Raw genomic sequence first — 22,125 nt, 5'->3', positions numbered from 1 at the left:
ATGGGTTATCATGGCTGTCAGAATATTTATAAATTAACTAACTTACGGAAGGAAAAATGAGCGTGTTCGTATTATTCTCTGAATCTATGTTGCAGAAGGGAAAGCTTTTATACTCTCAGCAATGTATAAAATCTTTGAAAACACTAAAGTTACAATCTTTGAACTTGCTACTTTGAACATATCTAGGAATGCACCTTTTTAACTCTACCTACAAGGCACAGGAGAGAGGTTGAGTAAGATTTGGATAGAGTCAAAAATAAATGCACCAGGTAATCCAAAAAGCACAAAAATTATATTGAAGCAATGCTGCAAATGTCTTTTCCAGCACATGAACACAACAGATGATTTATACTGTACCTCTGAGTATTCTTACCCGGTTGTCTTAAGTCTTTAATAAGTGGGAATTTTAATTAATTACTCTACTGCTAACAATGAAGAAAAAAGAAAAATAGTTGAAAAAATAAAATTTCCCATAAATTAATATGAGGAATATGAAATAATATGGAAAAACAATTAAAGTTTAAAAAAAAAAAAAAAAACCTCAAAATCGAAGCAGAGCACTTTAATCAGAGAGCGAGATGATTTACGTCATTTAACGGATAGCGACTGCGTCCAATCAAATGCGAGTCTATCATTCCGCAGCAGGCAATCAGCTGCGGGAGGTGTGTTTCTCCCCGCCCACCCTCGCGTCTCTCGCGCTGTGCTAAGGTCACTGCTGTCATTCGGGAGCTAACCAGCCGCCGGCCGAAAGGAAACGGAGGAGACCCAGCCAGGAAGGTGCAAGGAAAGACCCAGCAAAGCAAAGCAACATGTCTCTGTCTAACAAACTCACACTGGATAAAGTGGACGTCAAGGGGAAGCGCGTCATCATGAGGTGAGTCGTCCAAACTTTGCTAGTGATTTGCATTAACCCAACGCGGCTAATCGGAAATGGGATTAGTTAACGTTAGCCGGACATTCTGGCCAGTTTACGTTCCCCTTTTACGTTTACAGAGCCGTTTGCTGTGGAGCGGTTTAATTGAGGTGCCAGTGAGGTGATGGTTAACGGCGTGGGAACGCTTGTTTTCCATTAGTCAGACGACAGGAAGTGAATTTGTTAGCTGTCACGTTTTTCTGTCCATGTTACGTGCCTGTGAGGCGATGCTGCATGGATGCAACTGCATCCGAGATGTTGTACAGTCACTCCCTCACAGACACGTGTAGAGACGTCACTGTAGGAATCTGGCTTTCAAAGCCAAATTAATCACTTAACATAAATTCATCTGAATTAGCCCGGAGCTCGTCCACGCGGTGCCTTACGTAATATTCCTCAAAATTATCAGATTACTTCAGAAGTAAATGAGTATTTGCCTTTTACTGCTTCTTTAATTTAGCTTTACTGGCTCCGTTTATGATTCTAAAAGGAAGGCTGAACTCGTCTAAAATGCAGTTATGTATCAGTATTTTACATTGTTGGACATTAACCCACTGGATATGTCTTTCTGGCTGTAATAGCCAGGGGTGATGGAGATGCACTGGAAACTGACACCCACTGTAAATGTCAGAGGCCCATTTTGGTTTGCTTGGCTTGGTGATGCAATGACAGAAGGCATAGGACAAGGTTCACCACCGGCAGCCCCCAGCCAGCAACACCTCCTCAGTGCTCAAGAAGGTCAAATGCTGCTCATGTCCATTTGCAACAGTTTACTGCACAGTGAGACCCTCGAATAATGACCAAGCTCGGATCACACCCACGCCTGCTGAAGCACGCAGAGCACGTTTCATGAAGCTGAAGCAGTGCAGGGACTTGCTGGTCCATAATGAAAGTGAGGGAGGGTGTGACGTTGCTGTGGAGAACCGGCAGCGCCTGACAGAAATGTGCTTGGCGCCAAATCAAGCCGAGGCTTGCATGGCTGTGCAAATCATATCAGCCTAAAAACACACTCAGTAAGACTTTTTTTTTCTTTTCCATTAGCATGTACTTTTCCCATTTTACAGAAGAAAGTTGTTGGAAATTTTGATTTATTATTCAAAAATTTGAACCAATAGAAGTAGAGCCTGGATGATATGTCCTGCCTCCAATACATATCTTTGTCACAAGTGTCTTTCCAAAACAAATTTTTTTTTAATACCCTTATATACCAGTGTCAGCATCAGGCCCTGAGTAGCAGTGCTGGAACTGATTCCTATTTGATGGCGGTCAGTAGTAAGTGTTATTCTGTAAATTTGTAAATTTCCCCACTGTGGGACGATTAAAGGTTTATCTTATCTTATTTGATCTGATCTCTGAAGACTGTATGTTTATGTGACCCGTGGCCAGCAAGGTACTTCGTTATGTCACCGCATCACCATTCCCTCGGTCTCTGCAGAAAATATCTTGAATTTTCATGATACAATTTGAAATCTATGTCTCCCGCCTCTAGGCTTTGACTTTTTTGACAGGCGTCAGGTGTGCCTACCCTTCTTAGCCGTAGCATCACTCGGTGCAGTTTACATTTGCACCAGCTAGCCTTTCTTACAGAAATGCCGTTATTGACTTTACCTGTCATTGTTCCACAGAATCTGCTGTATTGTCTGTGATAGAGAGCCTGCCATTGAGCTGCTGAATTGCTGACTGCTGGGTTTTCGGCTGAGACAATGGCTCGCTCGTATTATGGCAGCGAGTGTACCCATTCAGGCTTATCGTGTGTGTCTCGTTGCATCAGGTCCTCAGACAGAGGGGGGGGGTTATGTAACTGACTGGAGTACGAGCGATGTCGCATGTTCTCATGTGCTGCCAGTGTGCGCCACTGCATTGTTGAGTTTGCATCCGGCTCGGTGAGCAGTGTCAATGCTGTTGTGAACAGTTTGGATCAAAACCTTTTGCGTTTCAGAATTGAGCTCCAGCAGCGCTCACCTGTGAACAGATGTGGCTGGAAGGTGTTTAGGCAGTAAATCCTGTCATGAGCTCTCACTCCTGTGTCATATTATAAACCCATTTCTGCTCCTTGATCTGTTTTATCGCAAAAGCCATGATGAGACTGTACCATTACATTTTAGCACAGCGGTTTGTCTTTGTAGCTGTTTTTTGATCCCCATTAACTGAATTGTGTTGTCAACTGTAAAAGCCTCAATTGGATCTGGTCACGATGAGAGCTGCAGAGAGTCACGCGTTTCCCACAGGGGTCAGAATTGACCTGTGGCGGTTGCGACTCATCAGATTTGAGAGGAAAAAATGAATCTTGGGGTGTTTGGTAATTCAGCTTCATAGTTGATGGGGTTTGTGTTAAAATGATAGTTGCAGCTCTAATTGGACGCTCGTCGTACCAATACACCAAACAGGAGAGGGAACCTCCAGTTTACTTTTGACTTTATTTCAAAACCTGAACTTATTTCATGTCCTGATTGAATCAAACACAGACGAGTTCTTCTCACAACTGGATGAATGTTTATTCAAGATTTACTACACACTTTTATTAACACCTTTTTTTTTTTTACGTGTTTTATTGCTCCCTTTATTTTATTTGAATGTTTTAGTGCCAGATTCATTGTGTTTTCATCTTCTGCATACTGCAGTGGTCAGGATTTGTTTTGTTTTTTTCCACAGCTGCCATCTTGTGTACCAGACAGTGGTAGTGAACAGGAAACGTTATGCATGGCTCTTATTTGTATGTTGTTGTCTCCTATATTTTGTACGAATTTTCGAATGCAGCATTCATTGTTTGTTTTTCAATACCTTCCATGTCATGTGACCCTGAGGCTTTGTATCAGTACCATATATTATTAATAGACAGGAAACATAGACGCATGAGCATCTCAGCGGTCCATTCCTTTTTCATTCGTTTGATTATTCTTTTCCAGGGTTGACTTCAATGTTCCGATGAAGGACAAGCACATCACAAACAACCAGAGGTAAAAAAAAAAAAAAAAATTAAGAATCAGCTCTTTTTGTGTGGGGTTTTGTTTGGCTGCTTCAGTCTTCTGATCTCTTGACCCATTCACATTTTGGATTGAGCAAACCTCATGTAATCCATTTGATTTTTCAGGATCAAGGCAGCTGTTCCCAGCATCAAACACTGCTTGGATCATGGCGCCAAATCTGTCGTGCTGATGAGCCATCTGGGCCGTCCTGACGGAAACTTCGTGCCTGAGAAATATTCTCTGGAGCCCGTTGCTGCCGAGCTGAAGACCCTGCTGGGGAAGTGAGTCAATGTCCTGGTTTCTTCAACACATTGAGCTCCTTTCTTTAGATGGAGAGATCCTAATTTACTCAATATTTAAATATCAGGTGATATTTCTACAGGGGAATTTTTCTACCAACGATTGCCATCTGTCCCCAATTCCAGTATCAGTGGAGCTCTCTTCAGCAGTGTGTAAACATACCTGCTGATGCCACATGTTGGCTGCGGTGGTCATGGCTCTGGGCGGCTGCGCCCTCATACTGCTACGGCGTGGAATGGAATGTGGTGTGGCTCATGTGTAGTCCCAGTTTTCCTGCCACCGCTGGAACTCGGGGGTGATTGCAGTTAACGGCATGGCTACAGCTGCCGCTCAGTCAGCCAACAGTGACACTTGATTGCTTGGTGACAAACGCCACAGATTTACCTTTGTGCAGCAGTGACTCACTGTTGCCTCCTAAGGACCAAATTGGTACTACAAAACAAGATCCAGCAGCGGGAGCTGTCTAACACTAAAAGGATGTGCTGACAAGTTTTACTGTTATACTATTTTGGTTTCAAGAAACTAATCCCAGTATATTTCAAAAGATATATTTTTGAGTGCAACAAGGAATCAGTAATTGCTCAGTGGTCTTAAAATAATTATTTTTCAGCATCACACAAAGACAACTGTTGTTCTTTTGAGATCATAAAATATTGTGTTTGAATGTGAGATGGACAGTCATCATCATCATAAGCTTCTGGTACTCTGTGACTCTGCAGGGACGTCACCTTCATGAAGGACTGTGTGGGTGCAGAGGTGGAGGCTGCCTGCGCTAACCCAGCCACCGGCTCCGTCATCCTGCTGGAGAACCTCCGTTTCCATGTCGCAGAGGAGGGGAAGGGCAAGGACGCCTCTGGAAACAAGGTGTGTCTCCTAGACGCCTGCCTGATTGAAAGGCCGCGCAGCAGAAGAGCCTTCTACATATTTTCCCACTGCTGGGTCAGTTGGAGGGTAGTGCCGTCGGCTGCAGCAGCCCTGCAGTGAAACAGCTGCGTCATCGTCTGATGAGCTCATAGCCAGAGATGCTGCAGAGACCAGCTGTGCCCAGAATCACCTCCTGTTACCTATCGTGCACCAGTTTTTAACGATTATACCGAACACGACAGGATCACAGCTTTGTCCTCCTCGTCCTCTTCGCTAAACCACCTCAATGTGCTGTCTCTCCTCTCCTGAGACCTCTGGATGGAACAAGGAAGGGACTCTGACATCTGAGTGCTGGCCATAATCAGAACACTCTCCATTTATATCCAATTACAGTAGCAGGATGAGATGCAGATGGTTTCATTTAAAAACGTATCAAGAGTCGGGGCAGTCTTCAGACTTTGTGTGAATGTTAGGGCCTGTGGTGGAGCTGCAACCTTGACCTTCTGACATTTACCCTGAAGGTCAGTGGGCTATGCTAGCTGGACGTGTTGCTTTTCCTGTCCTGAGAAGCCTGCTCGGTATGCAGCCTGTGTGGGTTGGTTTCTGAGTACAGTATCAGACGGGACTTTATTTTTAGTTTAATATACAAAGAGCGCAGCACTGTGGCTTTACAGCAGCAAGATTCTGGCATTTCTCTGAGGAGTATGCACATACTCCTTGCGTGGTTCCGCTTCCTCCAACAGACTAGAAACGTGCAAATGAAGTTCATTGAAATTCTAGACTTCCCCCAAGTGCGGCCGACTAGAGACCTGGGACGTGGATAATGCAGCCTGCCTCTCTGCCCTGACTCAAGCATGCAGCAGTTTGAGCTGACATTTGGGTGGGAGTGAAGAGTTCTCCTGACCTTTTTCTGCCCCCAGTCACACAGTCTTGACCTTCCCCTCCTAAAGTGCAGCAGGAACCTGATCCACAATATCGGACAGAATCGTGAGCTGAGAGGCTTTTCATCAGGCAGGCACTTGAATAGATGCAGCCAAAGTTTTACAGTAGTAAACCTTCAGGGTTTCCCCCTGAGAGCTGCAGAAGAATTCATTTTATGAAACGGTTTCCTCAAATTGTCCCAACTGAAGGGATGTTTTTCCTTTGACCAACACAGGGATTCGCTGCATTTGTTGAAAAATCAGTCGGTGTTATCCACCTTCATGCTTACATTACTTTTTCCTGTCTGTCTTTTCCCCACAGACCAAGGCGACTCAGGAGCAGATCGACTCCTTCAGGGCGTCTCTGTCCAAACTGGGAGACGTTTACGTTAATGATGCCTTCGGCACAGCCCACAGAGCCCACAGGTGAGCAGGGTGCTGGTTGCCTGGATACAGTAATGATATATGTGGGGAAAAAGCAGAGTTTATCTGCGATGAACTTGCTTTACCTCCGGTGTTTCCTCTACATCCTCTTCCTCTCTTCCAGCTCCATGGTGGGAGTGAATCTGCCTCAGAAGGCGGCTGGTTTCCTGATGAAGAAGGAGCTTGACTATTTCGCCATGGCTCTGGAGAAACCTCAGAGGCCCTTCCTGGCCATCCTCGGAGGGTGAGGACAGTCAGTCATTCTTAAAGCTGCTCCAATGCTTCACAGCACCAAACAAGAGGATGCTGCTTCTCCAGACATGCTGAAGCCTGCTGGTTTTTACAGTGTAGATTCAGAAAATACAAGGGTTCATTCATTCATCCATGTTTGGTTCTTACCTTTGAGAAACACTGGCATTAATAAACCTGCTTTTACTGCTGGAGCAGTGTTTACATTGTCCTCTCCAGAAGTCTTACATGGCAGTGTCTTTTTATAACAGGCAGGTGACCATCCAGGAATAGAGCCCACAGTAAGCTGATTATGTCATCTGCTGTGTCACAGAGTACTTCAAGACACCTAGCAACACTGAGGTTGGAGTATTAGTTAACATATTTGCGTTTTTTCTTGCTCACAGAGTAGATTTCTGTGGGATGAGGCATCGGTACTACCGGCTCTCTGAGGATGTACTTCAAGTCCTGTCATCGATGCGCTTTCAATTTAATATTTTGTACATACACATTCATCCTGAAATACAAGAATAATTTTTACAGATAAAGATTAAACTACAGAAGAATGAGGAATACTTCCCCCAAATTACTGATTTATTTATATTTTTGGGGGGGAAGAATGAGTTAAAATCACATACTTATGAGAACAGAGTCTATTTGAGGCAAGAACAAATGGATCTACATTAAAAGCAAATGCTGCCACTTTAAATCTAAGGTGGTAAGAGATGGGAGTTTTCAGCAGGTGGTGATGTTTCCTGGGGTTTCAGGAACTGTGGAAGAAAGTTACTTAACTGCTCATCTTCTGACTGAATGAGTACAGAGGAAAGGGAGGGCAGTGGCAGGCGCTGAGTCGGCCCCGTGTCAGAGTCCGTTTTGTCCTGACTGCGTCCGTCACTCTTGTTAGCATTAGTGATGCAGCCAATCGCCTTCTTCTCCCGCTGATCCTGGAGGACGTTGACCATGAGTGTGTAATCATCAGCCAGTGACGAGCTGAAAGTTCAACAGCAGATTCGTCAGACAGGCAGCCGAGAACGTGAGGTCGCAGTCGCGGATCTGTTTCATGTACCGTTGGATTTTTGTTGCAGTCATGTTTGTCCACATTTATGTTCCCAAAACAAGTCGTATCAACACGTATAAAAATGAAAAGTGCAGACATGTTGGGATATCGTGGCCTCTGCTGAGAATCAGGAGAAGATGGATGCCGCAGATAAATCTGAAGCTGTTAGCTTGGTTAATGAATCAGCACTTTAAAGTATCTTGTGTGTGTGTGATCCATACAAAAACCTTAATGATTTATGGACCAAATATTACACATTTATTGCTGCTCTTAAAGGTGCTGATAGGAAAACTTTGTCCCTTTTGAACAGAGCCAAGCTAGCAGTCTGTGTCCTGTCTTTATGCTAAGCTAACTGGCAGCTGAATTCATCCTTCATGTTAAATGACTGACATGTTGGTGAATAATTCAACTACCTTCTTACGTTCTCATTTAACTTTCGAATATTTCTTGAACTGTCAAATTACTTGTTATTGAGGTTTGCACATTTACTACATTGTCCACCTGATAGAAGTTCATCCATTTTGGAAGAAATCTCAGTTACATGCCTCAGCTCTGTGTCTGACCCGTGTCTGCTGTTCAGGGGTTTGTCTTTGTTCCAGTGTCCCATCACAGGCAAATGCTCGTAATCAACGGGTCCATTAATTATCTGTTAAAATCAGTCATTTTCCTTCGTGTCTCTTTTTCTTTAATGCTTCCATTTTATGTGCACTGGGTAAATAAAAGCACCGTTTTTCCAGTAAAGAGTCGTGGTAGGTTGAATGCCAATTATTAGAATCTGGCTGCTAGAAAGATCCAAACACATTTACATCTTTACAACCTGGCTGCAAAGAAGCCAAATGATCTCACATGAACCATTTTCATCAAGAATTTACCTTTTTAAACAGAAAATATCCACTAGTAACTCCGTATCTGTTCTTATCTATTCTGACGCATTCTGCCTCCTGCTGTCGGTGTTTCAGAGCGAAGGTGAAAGATAAGATCCAGCTGATCAACAACATGCTGGATAAGGTCAACGAGATGATCATCGGCGGCGGCATGGCCTTCACTTTCCTCAAAGTCCTCAACAACATGGAGGTGAGGGAATCATCCCACCAACATTCAAACCCAGCATGAGTCCCCCAACAAGCCATACTTCCTCTCCATTCTGGTAACTTTAAGTTCCGATTGTCTTTAACCTGTTAAATTACAATGGATTACATGGCTCTGTCTTTAAAATGTCATTGCTTTGAATTTGCCAAATGCCAACTTGAATTTTAATCCTTGAAGTAATACTGATGAGTAGAAATTCTCAAGTACTTTGGAGTGGCAGAGGATTTTTGTCCCCCTGGAACGACCTCTGTACGACCTCTTACCAGAACCAGGCTGTGGGGCTCACTGCTGAACGTGAGCTGCCAGCGTCAGCAGAGATTGTGAATTATATCTGTAACACCAGTGTGACCTCTGACGAAAGAGCAGAGTGCCATTATTATTATTTCACAACATATTTGGAGGTGAGATACAATACAGGCTAGAACTCTGTTCTTTTGTCACGGAGGTTAATTCAGCCTTTAAACAAAAGCTGGTCTTTGCAAAACTTGGATCACCCAAAAGTTCAGGATCCTGCTCAGACCACTGAGTAGTTTCACAAGTCTATTTGAACATCGACGAGCGTCACTGGGCAACGTTCAGCTCCCAGTGAAGAAACAGAAGCACTGGACCAACACCATGTTACCACCAACTTTGTCATGATTGTAGCAATAATCCCGCCCTCTCACAGGTGTCAGTTTTACTGTCGAAGCTCCATGACTTGTGGATGGAGCGTAGAAAGTGAAAGCCATCCTACTTAGTGCGTCTTGCTCCAGTATTGAGAAAGTTAAATTACTTTAAACATTTATATTACGCGGGAAATGATTGTGAAAACACATAAATTATAGATTAAGTTTGGTGATCTATTATTGAAATGGTACTGACACTGACCGGGAGGAAACTACTGATCATTACTTCAACCCCATCGCCCAGCACTCATGTTCAATGAAATTAAAGCTATTTAAACCAATAAAGACAAACCTTAGATTGTAGAAAATGAAACATGTCCTCCTGTAAAAATGCACAAAGAACCTCTGGTGTTTATTGTCACCCCCCCCCAGATCGGTACTTCTCTGTATGACGAGGAAGGGGCTGCCATCGTCAAGGACTTGATGACTAAAGCTGAGAAAAACGGTGTCAAGATCACGCTGCCTGTCGACTTCATCACCGCTGACAAGTTTGATGAACACGCCGCCACCGGCACTGCGACCGTGGCTGCTGGCATCCCCGCTGGATGGATGGTGAGGAGAGAAATCTGTTCAGAGATTCAGTCACTGACAGACGCTTCGTGAAGGAAGCCCCCAATTTACAGTTAGCAAAACACACTCATCCAGAGGATCATCAAGCTCTCTGTTCAAGTTTGCGGTGCCTTGTCTCCTCTGCAGGGTTTGGACTGTGGACCAGAGAGCTGTAAGGCCAATGCCGCAGCGGTGGACAGAGCCAAGCAGATTGTGTGGAACGGCCCAGTTGGTGTGTTTGAGTGGGACAACTTTGCAAAAGGGACAAAGAGCTTGATGGACAAAGTGGTGGAGGTGACCAAATCAGGCTGCGTCTCAATTATCGGTAAGAAAAAACTGGGGGGAGTGTTTATACACCTAAATGTTTGTGTGTTGGGTTGTGTGTTTGTGGACATGCTGGTCAGTCTGCCATTTCCTATCAAGAATATGTTCAGCAACCACTTAAACCCTCCAACCATCACTGAAGGGACCTGGTGACCTCTGGGGGTGAGGGTTTGTCTAGATCAGGGTTCTGGTTCTTTCACTGATGGTTTTGAAGATACAAGCTTAATAAATAACATTACATTGTTATGTATTTATTACATCTGCTTGGCCAAATTGAACCTTATGGCCCATTTTAGGTACCAGGACAAAAGTGACCTCAGCTGGATAATAAAACACCTGCTTGGATCCTGTTACATTACAAGTAGACATGAGAATACACAGCAAGAGAGAAAGTAAAAGATCCAAATCTTTCCATGCAACTATAAATAAATCACTGTTAACTGTCACTCTCGTATTTCTATGCACCTGTAATGTTTGTATGGATGTGATGCAGTACATTATCCACTAGATGGCAGTGAAGAGTAAAAAGTTTCTAATAACCGCAAACCTGGAGGAGATGCTGACACATTTATACACGGTCACGTAAACAAGTACCGCCAGTTTATCAGCCTCCTCCTCTATGCCCTCATGATTTCTGGCGGTTGCGCTCCCTTCGGTCTGTAGCTATGAGCATTAAGGCAGCATTGACAAATAATGAGGAAATGGACACAGAGTACAGACTGAAGGCTCCCTCCGACTCTGCTGTTGAGCTTCAATGAAGTTTGAGTGGGATTTAAGAAGAAAGTTCTCTGTCTTAAGGAGCTGGACTTCCTCAAGTACTCTTAAAGTATCTATATGTGTATCGTGAGTCTTTTAAAGTTTTGAAACGACCCTGTTGATGGTGTGCGATTGATGTCCAGGTGGGGGTGACACTGCCACCTGCTGTGCCAAGTGGAACACAGAAGACAAGGTCAGCCATGTGAGCACAGGAGGCGGAGCCAGCCTGGAGCTGCTGGAGGGTGAGTGACAGCTGGAACACTCAATGGTCATGCACAGTACATCAACATATACATTGACATGAGGTGTGTGTGTGTGTTTCTCTCTCTTCAGGTAAAGTCCTGCCTGGTGTGGATGCCCTGAGCAATGTCTAAACTTCCCATCAGCCCATGGTGTGACTGTGTGAGTGAGTGAGTGTGTGTGTGTGTGTGTGTGTGTAAGAATGAGAGGTGTGTAGCAACTAAACCAGACTCCTGTTTACTCCGGACTCCCTGCAAAAGACACACCCTGCTTCACCAGCCGTTCCATCATGTAATCTGTCTGAGTCTCGCATTTTGATGGCAGTCGTGATTCATGGGACTTAAAGTCCCTTCACCTCAGATCAGTCGACATTATCTGTAACAAGTTCAAGCCTTCTGCCTTATTTAACACTGCTGGAAATAAGAGATTCAGACAAAAAAAAAAATGGATCAGGTGTCTTGTTCCTGCTGATTGGACGACTGAAGCTCAGCAGATGGCGCCTCTCTGGGTTAAGACAACGGTTAGCTTCACCCCCGCCTGTCGTCCCTCAGACACGCCAGGATTTCTGCTGTGGGCGAGATGAGCCGTCACCTCCACTTCTTCAACCCTCCGCTGGCCCGTGTGTGTACTGTTACTGTCACTTTTGCATAACCACCCTGGAACTTCACTGCACACGCTCAGCATAGATGCACATGTGTATAGAGGGAAACCGTTCGTGTGTGTGTGTTTGTGCACTTCTACGTTACAGTTTCCGTTGGCTCTGGTTGTCTGTGTTCGCTGGTCGTGAGTTTCTGAGCAGCTTCAGACTGAGACGTGATCTCTGCTGATCTGTTCAAGTCAATAAAGCCGCCTGTGTAAAATGTCTCTGAAGTTTCTTCATTCCAGTTTCTTCATACATTTTGATGTATTTATCTGCTTGGGTTCACAGGAAACTGCGGGAGGAGAACTGATAAGGCGAACACTGACAAGTACATCCTGTCTTGCACACGACTACTCAAAAGTCTGGACATACCTTCTCATTCAATGTTTTTGCTTTATTTTTACTACTTTCTACATTGTAGATACATACTGAAGACATCAAATATATGAAGCAAGATATATGGAATAATGTAGCAAAGAAAAAATTGTGAAATAACACGAAATATGTTGTGTATTTTAGATTCCTCAAAGTAGCCACCCTCTGCTTTGCTGACAGCGCTGCAAACCCTCGGCCTCACCGTCGTCATCACCTGAAATGGTTTTCACCTCTCAGGTTCGCCTTGTCAGGGTTCATGAACGGAATTTCTTGCTTTCTTAATGGGGTTGGGATCATCAGTTGTGTTGTCACACAGCTGGCACCAGCCTCAGAAATCACAAGCTAACAGCACCTCAGTCTAGAGCCCAGATAAACGCCTCACAGAGTCCTAGTAGCCGACACGTCTCTACATCGACTGTTCAGAGGAGACTGCGCCAATCAGGCCCTTACGGTCAAATAGCTGCGAATAAACCACGGCTAAAGAAAAGCAACCAGCTGAAGAGACGTGTTTGGGTTAAGAAACGCATGGAATGGACATCAGACCGGTGGAATTCTGTGCTTTGGTCTGATGAGTCGAAATTTGAGATCTTTGGCTCCACCTGCTGTGTCTTTGTGTGCCACAGAAAAGGTGAACGGATGGTCTCTTCATGTGTGGTTCCTACCGTGAAGCATGGAGGAGGAGGTGTGATGGTGTGGGGGGGCTTTGCTGGTGACACTGGTGGTGATTTATTCAAAATTGAAGGCACACTGAACCAGCATGCGGTGACACGCCATCCCATATGGTTTGCGTTTGGTCGGACCATCATTTATTTTTCAACAGGACAACGGCCCCAAAGCACACCCCCAGGCTGAGCGATGGAGTGCTGGGTCAGATGACCCGGCCTCCACAGTCACCTGAGCTAAACACAATCCAGATGGTTTGGGATGAGATGGACCGCAGAGTGAAGGCCAAAGGGCCAGCGAGAGCTCAGCATCTCTGGAACCCCTTCAAGACTGTTGGAGAACCGTCTCAGGTGACGACCTCGTGAAGCTCACGGAGAGAACGCCAAGAGTGCTCAGCAGCTATCAAAGCAAAGGATGGCTGTTTGGAAGAATCTAAAATATAAAACATGTTTGAGTTGTTTCACACTCTTTTCTTTACTACATAATTCCATGTGTGTTCATTCATGCTTTTGATGCCTTAGCGAGAGTCAACAATGTAAACAGTCTTGAAAATAAGGAAAAAACCATGAAATGAGAAGGTGTGTCCAAACTTTTGACTGGTAGGGTTCATGAAGGTGTGCTTCTGAATACCCAGGAAGAGGAAGCCGAATGTATCGCTGTAAAATTAAAAATTCCTCACTTGTTGATGAAGCCTACCTGTCACCCTGGTTCTTGGGTTTATGTTTTTGTTTTGTTTTTTTGATGAGCACGTGTTCATACTAATATTAATGATCACAAGGGGTCTGTCATTTTCTCATAACTGACCACCACAGCAGATCCAGCAGTTTCTCTTTAATGTCAAATATAAACTACACACACACACACACACACACACACACGGCCACTCGACGGCAGCTCCAGTTATCACAGAGGAAAGTACATGAGTATTAAACATCTGTCCAACGTTTGAGTCGCGGTCACAGACAGACCAGGGAGCAGCTGAGGCCCGCATCAGAAGCAGCTGACGGTTTCGTTCACATAATCTGGCTCATCTGTTTAAAAAAAAAAAAAAAGATAGTGAAAGTTTCAGTTGAGGTTTTTATGACAAACATATTAAACAACCCCCCCCCCCCCCAAAAAAATCAACATTTTAACTTGAATGTCACACGATGAACAGATAACGTAATGTCACCAAATTCTTCAGGAAACCTCATATTTGTCCTCCATGACAAGAGACCTGTGCTGTTATGACGAAGAGTCTGTACCACCTCAAACTTACACTGCTACGAATGTGGACGCATAGAATCCATCCATCCATCTATTTTCTACCGCTTATCCTGTTAAGGGTCACGGGGGGGGGGGGGGTGGAGCCTATCCCTGCACCTCCAGGCGAGAGGCGGGGTTCACCCTGGACAGGTAACCAGTCCATCGCAGGGCCAACACATAGAGACAGACAACCATTCACACTCACAGCCACACCTACAGTCAGTTTAGAACAGGGGTCCCCAAACTTTTTTCTGTGAGGGCCACATAATTTTTCCCTTCTCTGATGGAGGGCCGGGGTCAGTTTGTAACAGAAAAAGTGTGACGATCGCAGGGGTGCCCAAACGTAAAAATGTATTGTTTTCCAGAAAGCCACACAACCTAATAACCCTCTCTGGGTTCGGGTCTAGGATTTTTTTCTGGGGGTTGCCAGATAGGGGCACAAACTGCAGAAGGGTGGACTAGAATGTCACGCTCTATGCGTGTATGAAATAGTTACTAACTGACTGTGTGTTCACACCAAACGGCAATGCGAATTTTCGCGTCGCTTTATTCATGAATGACGCGAGTATAAACATACTGATCAGCAGACTCCACACAGAAAGATCCTGTGCTTGAACTGGGGCTCGAACCCTGAACCGTCTTGCTGTGAGGCGACAGTGCTGACCAGATCAATTATCTGCCTTGTGTCAGAGGCATCAGGATAAGTGAGGTCATCTTAAGTTTTCAATCCTGTTTGTGTAAATGAGGCTGTGGTTCCTACAGTAGTTTCCTCATTCTTCTGCTTTGCGTTGTGAAATTATTTTGAATGCAGTTTTGCATGTTACTGTGTTGCAACCTTAAAAACAAAAAAACCAAAAAAAAGTACCCAGCCACAAACACAGGATTACTGGAAAACAATTTCTTTTTTCTCACCGTTTTCTTCTTGAGCTTGGGCCAGAAATTCAGCGTTCTCATAGTCGTCCTCTGTTTGGTGAAGATGCAGTTTCAGTGAGTCAGGCTGTTAAAAGCATTCACACGGCGATAGCCCACCACACTCCTGAGGGAAAGACCTTGAACGTACCGTGGACTGATAAAGCTGTTTGGATGTTTGCGTAAATCGATGGAGCCTGAACCGCACCTAGAGAAATAAAAGAGGTTTTAGAGATGTAGGTTAAAGAAATTAAGTCTAGTCATCGTCTGAAGAGTAAAAACAACAAAACTCAGAGACACGTGAAATACCTGCTATCCTCTCAGCCATGTCTTCATTTTCGTACACTGAGAGTGGAAGTGGAGATCTAGGAAACAACACACACAAAATTACCACATCAGAGAGAAAGTGACATGTTTTCTCTCATAGACGGAATAGTTTTTATTAAAGATATGACTTAGTAATGTGTTGAATTTGTGGCCCCTTTCATTGTTTTCATCATGGTGTTTTAATGTATTAAAGCACTTGTTTTTTTAACGTGATTTTTGCTTGTGCAGTTAGCTTATCTCTTCCTCCTAATACGGAAATGTTGTTATTTACATTCAGCTTCTCAACGTAATTAAACCTTTACAGAAGCATTTCATGCTTATGTGCCATTTTTTTTAAGTGCATGAGATAAGTGATAACCATCCATGCAACTTCTACCACTTATCCTGTTTAGAGTCGTGGGGGGGTGGAGCTTATCCACGGGCGTGGAGCCACGCCTACGGTCAATCTAGAGTCTGGATTAACCTCGTCCCCTCTTGATGTCTTTGGACTGTGGGAAGAAGCTGGAGTACCAGAGAGAACCCACACAGGAACAGGGAGAACATGGAGACTCACACAGAAAGACCCTGTGCTCCAGCCAGGGCTCAAACCTGGAACCTTCTTGCTGTGAGGCAACAGTGTTAACCACTGCACCACCGTGCCGCCTGTAAGCACTCAGACTTACACATATGTAGCGTCCAGACTTCCTTCTTGGTATGCAACGTCTGAATACTTAGCTGTTGAAAAAGGAGGGGGAAAGAAAGTCGTATGTGTGACCATAAACACAACTGTGCATGAAGTTTGTTTCAATTTCTCTAGTGTGTATTAGTGTGTATAGCACTTTTTATGGATGAGCTCAGATTAATACATAATGTGATTCACTACTGAAGTGTTGACTGAGTCTTTCAAGTATTGATTAATTTTTCTTTCTTTATTTCTTTCTTTTTTACAACTACACACACTTTTACAAAAAAACAACAACAAAAATACACTTACCAGGAAGACGTTCCTCTGTAGTTTCCCTGGGAAAAAAAAAAAAAAAAAAAAATTTTCCCCCGGCTCAGCTAACGTGAATAATTTAGTGCTTTTAAAATGTGCATGTGTTCACACTCTGTAATGTAGAATGAGGAACCGTGCTTTAGGCACCTGGACTGTTCCAGTTTCCTTGAAAACCAAACCTGGCTGGTTGGTTTTCAAGGAAGTTGAAGCAGTCCAGGTGATGAGAGAGATACGGTGACCTGGAGTATACACCAACACATGGAATGAGGAGTTGTGATTAACGAATCTGGGTGAAATCGGTCTTTTGTTTCCGCCACATTGTGCACCCTCCCCAAAGAAACAGAACATAAACAAACCGTACCGTGGATACACTGTTATATGTCAAGAAATAGTCCCGATAATAACGTATCAAACTGTTGCAGTTTGTGTTAACGGCTGAGCCTTAAAGATGCTGAAGAGTGTGTTTCCGGGTTGTGGAAGTGGTCTCAACTCGCTCCATCGTACCTAACAGACAGTCTCAGGGCTGCTCTGGTGTGAGGGTGGGGGACTATTCTTGACCTGAAAGTTTATCAGAAGTTGTTTTGTTTTTTAGCAGGCAACACATCAGACGAAGTTTTATGCGCTGCATGATGGGATGTGTTGGCCATTTTAATGTTGTATGTCACTTTCATACCTATGGTCAATTTAGAGTATCAATCAGCCTCGTCCCCAAATTGCATGTCTTTGGACGGTGGGAGGAAGCCAGAGTACCAGAGAGAACCCACGCAGGCACAGGGAGAACATGGAGACTCACAGAGAAAGATCCCGCGCCCGAGCCGGCACTCGAACCCGGAACCTTCTTGCTGTGAGGCCACAATGCTGACCACTGCACCACCGCGCAGCCCTGAATTTAGGATAACATTCTCTTAAAAACTTGTTTTTTTTTAATGTTTTGTGACATCCTTCTTAAGACATCAGGACATACCCAATACTTCTCTTTTCAGAAACAGAGGATTCTTTTTAGGACAGGAAACAGGAAGGACAGTTGGAGCTGCGTTAGCTTACTTCAACTCGCGGTATACTGCTAACCTTATTCTGTCTAAGACAAATTTCTGAGCAATTAGACGGCCATTTGTCAAAAATAACAAACATATGACATCATTGATATGTAGACAACACACTCTCACTGATTCCTTTCAGACTGGATGTTGCAGAGATAAATAATCCAATACATACACTCTGGTTGATCTCATCTGGTTGGCTTCAGTGACTGAAAAATGAAACAAGAGAAGTTGCTCTTAAGTTGCTCTCAGGGAAAGTTTCTGACAGTTGAAGTTTAAAAGGTGTAACGTGATTCATGAAGAGACATTCAGGTAGATGGAAAAGATAAAACAGGCGATGACATAGTGAACAAGAGCTGATTCACCTGTTTTTGACTGCACCACAGCAAATCGGCTTCCTGCTCGTTGACTGAGGAGATATTCTGATCAGTCGTCAGTGTTACTGGTTATCACATTTAATATGGCAGATTTTATTTACCAACATGTATATGAAATTCATTTTGGTGCAGCAGAAAGAAGATTACATATCTGAAGAATGTCAAACGCACCTATAGAGAGATAACGGGAGACGAACACAAGTCTCGGGTACAATTAAGCTAATAAGACTGCTTCAAAGGCTTTTATCCATATTCTTTGCCGGAAAAAAAGATTTAGAATTGATTTAATAATGTGGGTTTTACATTTTTTCAGCCGCAATGTATTCTAGTAGGACAATGTGGGAGCAATTCACCTGTTGAGCTCGGTAAGATAATGACATTTTGAAATGCTTTGCCTCAAACAAATGCTTGATACTCACAATATCTGTGCATTGTATATCTGAGTCTCTTCGTGTATGATTTCTGCAAGAAATACAAGGCAGTGACATCGTTCTTGACATGATCCTTGTGCCACGTTAATGTTTAACCGACGGGGAACAAACTAAACTGGATTTACAGCTTGCCAGAACAGTGTGGCGTGACATTTTCATTATTCTGCGAACTAAAAAAATTCAGTTCAAAGGTTACTGAAAATATTTAGTTCCCTTTGCCCTCTTATCGCTAACCAAAAATCATAAAATTGTTTACTGCACCACTGTTGAAATGCCACTCACAGCGAAGCACATTCATAAATAAAAGCACAGAACTATCCTATCTGCCAATTTAGAACTTTGAACAAAAATATCATTGTGTGCCCATCAGCCTGCCAGTTCGGATATATTTTCTGGTTAAAAAGAGGTGAAGATATGTGCAGCTGGAGTTCATACTGGTGGAGATGAGGTGAGGCATGACTACGACTGGAACGGCTTTGTCTGTATAACTCTGTAAGAAGATCTGCAACAACCAGTTCTGAAGTTCATTCAGGGCCTTCTGGAGACTGATTATTTGGTGATCAAAGGTGGGATGGAGAGAGAAATAAATCAGTGTGTCATCGGCGTAAAATGTAAACTGTTCTGTCTGCTGGTTACGTGTCCTGATGGTAAATAGAGAAGGAGCAGGGGACCAATGATTGACCCCTGTGGTGTGCCTAGGCAACAAGTTCTGTGTCTGAGATACAAGTGATAAGTTGTACATTGGGTACGATTACTTCATAGCAGCCCCGAGAAAGACAACAGCCCTCCTCTCCACTCCCCTCAGCTTTAACATTTCTGATGTTGTTTCATACTTGAATACACTCAAATTCCAAGCAATCTGCCAAAAAACACACACAAAAAATGGGAGAACTTTCCGTAAATTGCTGTCTGCATTTGTGTTTTGGTTTTAACCCTGAGCTAAGGATACCCAAACATACATTGACCATGCTCAGGACCACCCTTTCAAGCAGACCAAAGCAAAATAGATGCCGAAAATGAGGTGAAACAGAGCATAACATGGAATCAAGATGTTCTTATTTACCACCATAACCACAACATGCAAAGTTCACACACAGTGACTCTTGTCGAGCCTCTTAGAGATGTACTTACTTGATTTCCTTTTGCTTTGTTTCTGGGAATTCCGTTTGCATCGCAGACACAGAAGAGAAACAAGGCTTAGCGACACCACTGACACAATGGTCAGACCCGCAGCCAGCGCACTGGAGTTTCCTATCATACTTGAAACAGACACCAAAGACTGAAATTACAAACCTGACATCTTCATAGTAACTGTCAAAGTGGACAAATACAATTATTATTATTATTATTTTCAATCTACGACATAACTCAGAGTTGATTCAAATGTTTCCAGGGTGAAAGATTGTTGAATTTAAGAACACTGGTCAACGAGGGTAATGGTAGAAGGAAGATGAGGTTAAAGATAAAGCTTCAAGCAGTCGCTGTTTTCCTAACATGAAAAAAAAAAAAAAAAAACCTGTCTCAAACGACAGGATGTGGTTGGACAAGTCTGAAAGTCAGACAGTGAGTGGTCTCGGCACATATGGGGGGGCTTACACCGACATCTAACGTCAGTCAGGTAGCAGCAAATGTGAAACACTTCCTCTGTATTTTCCAGAGCTTAAGAATCTTAAAACACTCGCCATTTCACAACATTTACAAGCCACCACATCTGAAACAGTGTGTCTTTTTCAAGTTTCTTTCTTTTTTCTTTTTTTCCAGAAGAGACTTGACCCCATTGACCCAGAGCGAGCAGCCAATCAGCCCAGTAATCCAGCCAACACACATCTTTGATATCAAAGTTGTGGTATCTGAGACACTGATGTGATCAGGATTAATGAGACTTTTAAAATGTCCTCAAATTTTATCTGAAAAAAAAATGTCATAAAAACCACAATATTATTTATCATCACCTCAAGTAAAGAGAGGTCCTTCCTGAGTCTGCCGCCAATGAACACTACAGTTTTTCTAGTCTCTCCTTTGAAAAAGGTTTTGAAGAAAATTAATGTTCATTAACCAGGTGTCCAACACCGCAACTTGTCAGCTCCGTGAGTTAAGAAATTAATGTCCAAGCATTTTGAATAACGGCGAACGTCAGAAATGCATCTTTAATTGGAACAGAAAGGAACGCTTGGCACTCCCGGGTTCTCCGTCCTTCGATAAACACCATGTGAGAGAGTGTTACTGCAAATAGACAGGGAACAAAGTTTAGATTGTGGTTGTAAATCGAACCAAAGCCATGTTTAAATGAATATTGATAATCATGACCTTTTTTGTGCGCATGATTTTTTTTTTTTTTTTTTTGTCTGTTCATTTTTGATTGTATATTCTTCCTACAGGGTTTGTGCATGGTTATGGAGTGTGATGTGATGTACTGTCGTGTGCCGTGTCTGTATTTTTTTAAAGATATATTTAAAAATTGTAGAAAAAAAACGAATCGGTGCACACAAACTCATAAACTCAATTGAATTATGTAGAAATAGCACATGGTTGTGTGGGATGTGAGCCCGTCACACTGACCTTTGACCATAAACACATTTATTAGATTTCATCCTTGAGTCTCAGGGGACATTTGTGACAATCGTACACTTTCTTTTTTCATCTGACTTCATCCCACACTTTTTACTTTTAGAAATGACGTGTAATTTTCTTTCATTAATGACAACTATATAAGCCATGGTCATATACTGCAATAATTTAACATGTATATCTACTGCGTATTGGCGCTGTAATTTGCAGACTGTAACACATTTCTTCACGAGTAAAAGTGCCCTTGCATACAAGATAATTAAATACTTTTTTTTTTCATTCACTGCTTCTTTGGATTAATTCCTAGTTAACAACAGAGTTTTTTTCACGTGTATCTTCATGTTATGTTTTATGTGATATATCTTTCTATAGCTGCTTCTTTCTTCTGTGTCCTTACTCCTGTCTGTTTTGTGAAAGTGGATCAGTCGATCTCCTTTAAACACAAATCAGAGATTTATGGTTTGTTGGTAATAAACAAAAATACCCACAACAGCAAAACTAAAGTTCCAACTTCCACAAAAACATTCAGCAGTGTTTGGTTAGTAAGTCCTCTCTGGATCAGCTTGCTTCTCACCTACCGCCTGCAAAATTCAGCCTCATTACATTCTTCTAAAGAGAAGATTTATTATCTAAAATGTTGCTGTTTTACCTTCAGGGCTCCAGTTGCTCGTTGTTCTTCTTCCCCTGTTTGAGAGATTGGTTTTGCTTGAAGTCAAACTTCCTCCTTTAACACTTGGCCACATCCGCCACACTAGAACACACCTACGTTCTGCTTGCGGTTTGAAGTGGACACAAAAGCATCGTTCTGCTCTACCATTTGTACTCTGATGGGTTTTGCAATTGAATACTTAAGCGTATTTCTGACACGCCGCTCTGAGAATGTTGCTGAACGGCAGGTTTCTCACTGACGCTGGCCATTTTACAGCTCTCAGTTTGACATGTATCATTACTCGTATGGATATTATTAGCATCCGAAATTTCCTCTTGACAGAAAATACCGACATGAGCAAATAAAAGGGGTATAAGCGACATGTGCTTGTGTATGATAAAAAAGATTTGTGTGTGTGTGTGTGTGTGTGTTCTTGTACTTGCTACATATTAAGGACTAGAGTACGTATGTAACCAACAGAGTGAGGACATTTTTGGAAAGTGAGGGCATTTTAGCCGGTCCTCACATCTTCAAAGTTTGAAGGTCAAGACTTGGTTTTAGGGTCGAGGTTAGAATCACGTTCAGGTTAGGTTTAGGGTCAAGGTTGGGGTCAGGTAGTCAGTTGAGATGA

The 22,125-nt window shown here is 43.1% G+C and overlaps 2 protein-coding genes across 4 annotated transcripts; one reads left to right on the top strand and one right to left on the bottom strand.

The window, feature by feature from the left end:
* Positions 1–687: 687 nt before the first annotated feature.
* Positions 688–12,158, top strand: pgk1 (phosphoglycerate kinase 1). The gene is made up of 11 exons (XM_086226200.1): positions 688–874; positions 3,820–3,870; positions 4,005–4,160; positions 4,899–5,043; positions 6,286–6,389; positions 6,511–6,630; positions 8,631–8,745; positions 9,798–9,977; positions 10,122–10,299; positions 11,198–11,296; positions 11,388–12,158. Exons 1-11 carry the CDS (start codon positions 810–812, stop codon positions 11,426–11,428), a joined length of 1,254 nt encoding a protein of 417 aa, XP_086082326.1. The 5' UTR covers positions 688–809; the 3' UTR covers positions 11,429–12,158.
* A 1,615-nt stretch (positions 12,159–13,773) lies between these two features.
* Positions 13,774–21,927, bottom strand: LOC147248411 (uncharacterized). Of its 3 annotated transcripts, XM_086179073.1 has the most exons (11): positions 21,495–21,927; positions 19,409–19,536; positions 18,266–18,308; positions 17,835–17,878; positions 17,645–17,678; positions 16,427–16,452; positions 16,116–16,167; positions 15,436–15,491; positions 15,278–15,334; positions 15,130–15,180; positions 13,774–14,003 (listed from the first exon to the last, which is right to left on the bottom strand). In XM_086179073.1, the coding sequence occupies exons 2-11, from the start codon at positions 19,533–19,535 to the stop codon at positions 13,963–13,965; spliced, it is 531 nt and encodes a 176-aa protein (XP_086035199.1). In that variant the 5' UTR covers position 19,536; positions 21,495–21,927; the 3' UTR covers positions 13,774–13,962. The 3 variants fall into 3 exon arrangements, with proteins under 3 accessions (XP_086035199.1, XP_086035200.1, XP_086035201.1); XM_086179074.1 differs by lacking the exon at positions 18,266–18,308 and having other exon boundaries at positions 17,835–17,891; XM_086179075.1 differs by lacking the exon at positions 18,266–18,308.
* Positions 21,928–22,125: the final 198 nt, after the last annotated feature.

This window comes from Aulostomus chinensis, chromosome 15 (genome assembly GCF_037954235.1).
Source record: "Aulostomus chinensis isolate RoL2024-O1b breed Wild chromosome 15, RoL_Achi_v1.0, whole genome shotgun sequence".
Classification (NCBI taxonomy): Eukaryota; Metazoa; Chordata; class Actinopteri; order Syngnathiformes; family Aulostomidae; genus Aulostomus; species Aulostomus chinensis.
The sequence above is the reverse complement of the archived record's forward strand: the minus strand, read 5'-3'. Positions and strand labels throughout refer to the sequence as shown.

Bases quoted from the DNA above. Each gene is read 5' to 3' on its own strand.
- LOC147248411 (XM_086179073.1), bottom strand. From the start codon at position 19,535: ATGATAGGAAACTCCAGTGCGCTGGCTGCGGGTCTGACCATTGTGTCA. The intron at 17,679-17,834 runs GTGAATCAGCTC...TTCATTTTTCAG, and splicing joins TGTGGTGCAGTCAAAAACAG to TCACTGAAGCCAACCAGATG. The intron at 15,181-15,277 runs GTACGTTCAAGG...TTCACCAAACAG, and splicing joins AACAGCTTTATCAGTCCACG to AGGACGACTATGAGAACGCT.
- pgk1 (XM_086226200.1), top strand. From the start codon at position 810: ATGTCTCTGTCTAACAAACTCACACTGGATAAAGTGGACGTCAAGGGG. The intron at 3,871-4,004 runs GTAAAAAAAAAA...TTGATTTTTCAG, and splicing joins CACATCACAAACAACCAGAG to GATCAAGGCAGCTGTTCCCA. The intron at 6,631-8,630 runs GTGAGGACAGTC...TCGGTGTTTCAG, and splicing joins TTCCTGGCCATCCTCGGAGG to AGCGAAGGTGAAAGATAAGA.